The following is a 6917-nucleotide window of genomic DNA, read 5'->3' on the forward strand; positions in this document are numbered from 1 at the left end:
TCAAATCTAATACATAAATAGTGAAAAAAAAAAAAAAAAAAAAAAAAAAAAAAAAAAAAAAAAAAAAAAAACTCAACGTCCCAGATAAGGAGGAGGGAGTAATTTTTTTTGTAATTACCCATTTACGAATTTTAACATTTCTATTCAGCGTATCTGCATATGCATCATAGACCGATAGGAAATCAAGTGTATATGTGTAAGTGTAACTAGAACTGACAATCTCATAACATTTTAAAAAAAGGACTTTCAAAATCATTAAACCAAAAATGAAGTTCGAAACTTCAAAAGTGATAATAAAACAATCCGAAGTTGGTTCATTAACTTGAAGAGAGACTTAAATAATGAGGCCAAAGATCCATTCACAATAATTTGACAATAATTTTTTTATATTCGATCATTCACAATAGTGAACGTATACAATAATTAAATACATTACATACATACAATATAATAATGATACAATACTCGACCAATAAAAGGAAAATAAACATAATACAAAAGAGAATAAGATATAATAGGACATGAAAGTGATAGGAGAAACAAATAGTTCGAGATCAACTTAGAAAAAGTACGTAGTAACACGAGTAAATTACACGGGTTCGGAGTTGAGCAATCATTTTTCAGGGTAATTTTAAGGGCACTTGCGTTTGCCACCGTGGGTGGTCTGGTTGTAGTAGCAAGCACACATCTCTTGGTTACCGGAAGTACCCGGTGGCACGCACCCACAACGAGCACAGCAAGTTCCACAAGCCCTGTGACATAAGTTTGGCCTTCGGCTTAACTGGCACCTAGCCAAACATGCTGCTCCACAATCTAGACCCATAATCACATATATAGTTAATTATAGTAGCTCAATTATGTTAAGAGTAATTAATCCGAATATCATTTGTTAAATAAATATGCTTGCATGAATACTTACTTATGCCAAGAAGAGACCTCTTTGGACCGTAACTCTCAGTCTGCATACAATAAAAAGTGGCACAAAGTAAGTTCCAAATGTGAGTTGTAGCAATTTTTTTATTTTTATTTTTTTTAAAGAATATTCGTACAATAGTATAAATGCATGGACATCGCTCGCTGACTTTGCTTATTAAGAGCAAAGGACCACTCTCACGCGGCCGCGGTCACAAACCTGAACCGCCGGCCATGTGGAGGCTAGGGGGTTCTCAAGGGTAGTTACCCCTATGCTTCCTAAGGCCAGTGTTTTCAATGGTCCTACCGTTTCAATAGATGTACCCATTTTTTAAAATAAAATACCCACTTTTTTTTTCCGTATAACTGTAGTAGTTAATTCTCTTAAAAGTAAGAGTCGGCAACAAATTGATACATCAAACAAAAACGAAGGGATTGATGTAACCTGAATTTTTCATATGGTACGAGAGGAGCATTTCTCAATTTTAATAACTTGAATTATTAATGACTCTAATAACACTTGTTGGTATAAGATTGTAGTTTAATGGTATTATCTTAATACCAATAAAACAACTATTGATACCAACAAACCATTTTGCATTTATTGATAATAAGGTATAAGTATTTTAATATTATAATAATACTATTTAAGCATAATTTTATACCAATGAATATTACTAGAGTCATTGACTCGAGTTGGCATAAAATTCCCTGTGGGGGAGTCAAGTCATGACTCTCTGCAAATAATATGCGGATAAATAAATGTGCCCCTAAAACAAGTTAGGGTCACATAACATTGGCTTTATTCGTTTTTGGTAGATTCCACTCCAATAAACTTTGCGTTCGTGTATGTGGAAAAAACAAATACTACGTATACAGCCAAATAATTAAGAGTCCCGATCAATGGAGAATATATCACCAATAATTTAGTATATTATAAAGTATGGATATATTTATATATATAATACTATATTCTAAAGAAAATGTTTTAAGTGAGACAAATATAATTGATGTTCCTGTTTTTTACTTATCATCATGGACAAGTAAGGTACTAAGAATAAGACGCAACAAACCCAAACTTGAGCAACATTAGTAACTTGTCAAGTCATCGACCATATCCTAGTTATGGTAGAAATTAGAGTGAGCTAATAGCGTTCATTAAAATAAATTGTTTAAATAAATAATTTATCATCATGTTTATAAAAATATGAATGATGAATATAATTTATCATAGTATAAATGAAGATTAGTATGTGTTATACATGAATATAATATCTATATGATGAAAATATGTCTAGTTATATGCTATGAAAACTAAACATTTTTAAGATTGATAAATGTTCTATAAGGAATATGTATATGTAAGCACTGATAGATGTTACAATAGTTATGACAATATTGTAACCGCCTATCAAGCTCAACTCTCAAATACGTACATGTTAAAGAAACTTATTTGATATGATTATAAAGAATCTTACCACTACGTGAGCTTCGGCTACATGAAGAAGAAGAAAAGAGAGGACAAAAGTAGCAACAATAAGCTTAGAAAAGGCCATTGCTAAGAGAAATAATTTGTATAATTAAGATGAGCAAATTACTTTGTAAGTAATTTATATTAGAGTTGAGTGAGGAAGAGAGAAGTAAGAAGGGTTGTATTTATAGGGCATGAAAATGATGCTTATATGCCCATGCAAGAGAGGATACAGCTGCCAATTGAAAGCTAAGCACACCATAATTTATAAATAAATAAATAATAATACAAAAACAAATTAAAAAGTATGTGAGTTTTAGTGGGTGAAAAGTAAAGAAAAAAGTGGGCATATGACAAAAAGTTTTAGGAGGTTCTTAAATGAATACAAGTATAAAAGTTAAGCAGCCTCTTACCAATTTCTGGTGTTCTAAATTAAGTCTAGTCTAGAGAATCAATTAAAGTGACTCTAATAGTATTAAAGTAGTAGAATAGTAGTTTCTTATAACTCTTATCAACTCTTATTACGTGTGATTTTATTTTGGATAAAAAGAGTCAACGCACTATAGCTAGGTAGAAGCCAATTATACTAGCCAACCCTATGATGTACAATTATATGATGTTCTCTCTTTCTTAGGTTGCTAAATTCAATTAATTTAATTATTGGTTTGCTTTAACCATTATTAGGATAAAGCTAATCATTGTTGATAACTGATCCGATTTTTAAAATAATCCCTCCATATTGTAATGGCATACTACTTTTGGTTCAATTTTATTTTTCTCTATATTTAGAATTTGATTTAATTTTTATTAAAGTAAATCATCACAATGTAAATGGCCGAAAAACCCTATAATTATCAATAATAAGAATTTTGCCACATTTTTAAATTTCGCCATTCAGTTTTATCATGTTAATTCCTAAATCCGAATATATTGGATACTAATAGCTGTTGTGAAAAATTACTACCATGTCTTTTCAAAATTGGCTAGCTAAACTAAGGTGTTACTCAAAACTTCGGAATTCATGTTTTACATTCATAGTACTCCGTATCCCTTTAGACCTTAGTAGATCGAATCTCAAAGGAGGATATTAGAACTGTTGCTTTACCATGTCTAATCCCTCTGTAATTTTCCTTTTTGTTTGTTAAGTTGTCCTTTCTTTCTCATGATCTGTATCTTTCTTTATTTGCAAAAAAAAAAAATTAATAAAAAAAATGCTTTCACCTATCAATAGACGGGCTTTCTTTGTACTACCTCCGTTTCTTATTATGTGTAACAAAGGAATATTTTATGTCTCACAAATAATACCCCTTTGTTGCATATAATAAGAAACGGGGGTAGTATTTGTCTAGGTATATTCACAATTGATGAGTGCATTTTTCTTATCAAAGCTACATGCATTTCTTTGTAATTGTCTCGTTTTATAATCATCATCCTATATAAAGTACTCTCTTAATTCCTTTTTTTTTCCATTACGCCTTGAATCATACAGTTTCAAATAATGCACATCTTTGACTATGAATAGATTCAATAAGATATGAGTAAATAAAATCAAAATTAATATTTTAAAAATATATTTCAAGTCAAATCTTACAATATTTTAGCCACGTAGTGTGATGTTGATTGATGTCTTAGATAGTAGGTTATTTAAAAAAAAAAATGACCAAAAGTCAAAGCTAATGAATAAAAAGAAATGAAGAGGTTAGTAACTATACTTGAAAGTGTTTCTAAAAAAATATACATTTCCTACTGAACTCCTGTAATTCACTAAAATAGATTGTTGTATGTTTCAAAAAAAAAAAAAAAAAAAAAAAAAAAAAAAAAAGACTGTTGTACTAATATCGATTGGAACAAAGCGGTTATTGGGCGATTCTTTGGGCCCAATCCTTCTAGCCGTATGATGGTTCAACAGATGGTCGACACTCAATGGCACACACGAGGTAATATTGTCTCTCATCGTACTGGCAATTACTTTATCTTTGCATGCTCGCATTTGGCGAACGTAGAAGCTTTACTTGAGCAACACACCTTCGTTTTGGATGGTAGAATTTGCAATGTTCGTAGGTGTAATAGGTTCACTGTGCCTGCCTCTGTTAATTTTGATATGACTAGATTGTGGGTTTGAGTTTATGGCCTTCCTCTAGGGTATCTTGATCCTGAATGGGCTATTAAAACCCTAGAACTTGTAGGGCTTGTTGAGACACTCGAGTATAATGGGGATGGCCTTCCAGATGAGCCTGGGTTTCGAGGCCGAATTCTTGTGGATCTCTCTAAACCTATAATTCCAGGGTGTTACGTTCCAGGTGAATTTGCAGCACACTACTAGAATTTCCGTGTTCTTGAGACGCTTTATAGGCTTATTTTCGACGCTAAAAAGCGTCGAAAAATTCTTTCTCGACGCTTTTAAAAAGCGTCGAAAAAACATGAGTGTAGACACCCAAATGTGTCTCCCCAAAACCAAACCCAGTGATGAATACCTTTTGCGTCGAATGATAATCGAATAAGGTGAAAGTGTGAAAGGTCAAGTGTTGCGGTTGGTTTTTATTAAAATTCTTTCTTTCTGTTTTCGAAAAACAACTCTATTTTATGAAAACAGCCAATCCAGTTTAGTTTGGTCCACGACAAGGGTCCAATAATAGTGTAGTTGGATGGGGCTTGTAAAGAGCTTTCCAACGATATATTATAAGCCCAATTCCGATAAATAATGAGGAAGTTATGGCCAAAATACTAAACTAGGCCCGGTTTGATCTTTACATGCGGCCCAATGATCTAGGGGAGGGCCCAATGTTAATTATTATTCCTAAAGTTATTAGAATTAATTATGGTCTTCTAGAATTCTCTAGAAGGTTCTTTTAAATCCTAATAGAATTAGAATTAATAATTATATTTTTATAAGTTTTATTTGGAATAAAATATTATTTTATATGCGATTTCGATTTTCATACGGACTTGACAAATCGATTTTGATCGATAATTGGACTCCATGTTTGAACGCGCGTAGGAATCCAGGTTGTCGCCAAACGACAGGCCTGTCGCCACGCGACAAGGTCGATTTTGCAACGACAGTGTGGAGTTTTATTCTTTATCAAATTCTACCTATTTCCGGACTGTTTTCTTATAAATAGGGTCCCAAACCACCGTTTTTATTCAATCATCATCAACAATCATCAATTATCAATTATCATCTACAATCAACAATCTTCTCTCTCCTTCTCTCTCTCTATTCTTTTTCTAAACCTTCTCTCACAAAATTCCTCATACATTAGTTCTAGACACACCTAGCCAAGTTTGAAGTTGCCTTCGCCCTAGACGTGAAAGTTTATAATTTCTAAGGGTTTTGTCCCTAATATTTATTTCAATTATTTGATTTGATTGTTTTGTTTATATTTTCCTTGAAGTTAATAACGCGTGTATTTTGTTATTAGAAAGAGGTACGAGGTATCAAAGTATGTAATCTTATTGCTCTATTCTTGTAGAAAGCATGTTTAAATTTGTTTAATTTCTAGTATCATGTTAGGATGTCTTTATTGCTTTCTAGTATCATGTTTAGGAAGCTTCCTATTTTCTTTCCTAATATCATGTTAGTATCATGTTAGGCCTAAACCTTTGATCTTTATTGCTTAGTGACATGCTAGGTTTTGTTATTAATCTTGTTAGTATCATGCCTAGGATCTTGCTATTATTATGCTTTAGCGTTAACATGATTATTTCAATTCTGATTGTTATTATGATTATTATTATTATTGTGATTATCATGTTACTTGATGCTTATTTATTGTTATTGCTTGATCACGCATTTATGCATGTTTAAAGGGAATTTGTACTTGTAATCACGCTTAATAAGATAATTAATAATCTTGTTTAGGGTTAATATGATTATAATTCAAGTGATCTCCAATAATAGTTTTGTTTGTGCATTAAATTCAACCAACATAGACTAAAATGGTTTAGGGTTATTCTAATGTTTGCATGTTAGTCAGAAAGCGCACATGAATACGAGTAGAATGAAGTAGAGGCCTATTTTTAGGGCAGGTTCAATCTCTTTTTAGGTTGGATTTGTACCTTATCCCCGAACCCTATTTGGTTCAAGACCTTTTGGAGTTGACGATCTCATGGATCGTTAAGGGGTGTAATCTTCACCTTGTGAAAGGTTTACAAGTTCCTAAAATTTGTTGGCGACTCTTTTGCTCTAGCTTCCTTCCCTTTGGACGCCACCATGCTTAATTTTATGATCACAGTGGGGTTCAAGCTTGGGGTTAATGCTTGAAATATTCCCTACAGTTTTTGGCGACTCCACTGGGGAGGATTTCTCTTTTAATTCCTGAAATTTATTTTGGCAATGATTTAGAATAAGTGGATGAGACTCGAAAAGTTCTAAGTATTTCATGTGCGTAACTTTGATTAGCATTATTGTCATATGCATAAAAAAGGTCCTCATTGGATAGACCATCCGAAATGAGTCAAAAACATAGGATTTTTACACGTAGGAAATTTGAGAAATATCTTTCACAACTAGAATTGAAATAATGCTGCGAAA

General features: G+C 32.3%; 1 protein-coding gene across 1 annotated transcript; it reads right to left on the reverse strand.

Annotated features, from left to right (window-relative positions):
• Nucleotides 1–358: 358 nt before the first annotated feature.
• LOC145592424 (gibberellin-regulated protein 1-like) lies at nucleotides 359–2552 on the reverse strand. Its single transcript, XM_081648875.1, has 3 exons — nucleotides 2391–2552; nucleotides 920–959; nucleotides 359–813 (listed from the first exon to the last, which is right to left on the reverse strand). Exons 1-3 carry the CDS (start codon nucleotides 2466–2468, stop codon nucleotides 632–634), a joined length of 300 nt encoding a protein of 99 aa, XP_081505001.1. The 5' UTR covers nucleotides 2469–2552; the 3' UTR covers nucleotides 359–631.
• Nucleotides 2553–6917: the final 4365 nt, after the last annotated feature.

This window comes from Chenopodium album, chromosome 18, assembly GCF_948465745.1.
Source record: "Chenopodium album chromosome 18, dcCheAlbu1.1, whole genome shotgun sequence".
Classification (NCBI taxonomy): Eukaryota; Viridiplantae; Streptophyta; class Magnoliopsida; order Caryophyllales; family Amaranthaceae; genus Chenopodium; species Chenopodium album.

Coding starts and splice junctions, on each gene's coding strand:
- LOC145592424 (XM_081648875.1), bottom strand. CDS start 2,468: ATGGCCTTTTCTAAGCTTATTGTTGCTACTTTTGTCCTCTCTTTTCTT. Junction 960..2,390: donor TAGCCGAAGCTCACGTAGTG/GTAAGATTCTTT, acceptor TATTGTATGCAG/ACTGAGAGTTACGGTCCAAA. Junction 814..919: donor GAGGTCTCTTCTTGGCATAA/GTAAGTATTCAT, acceptor TTATGGGTCTAG/ATTGTGGAGCAGCATGTTTG.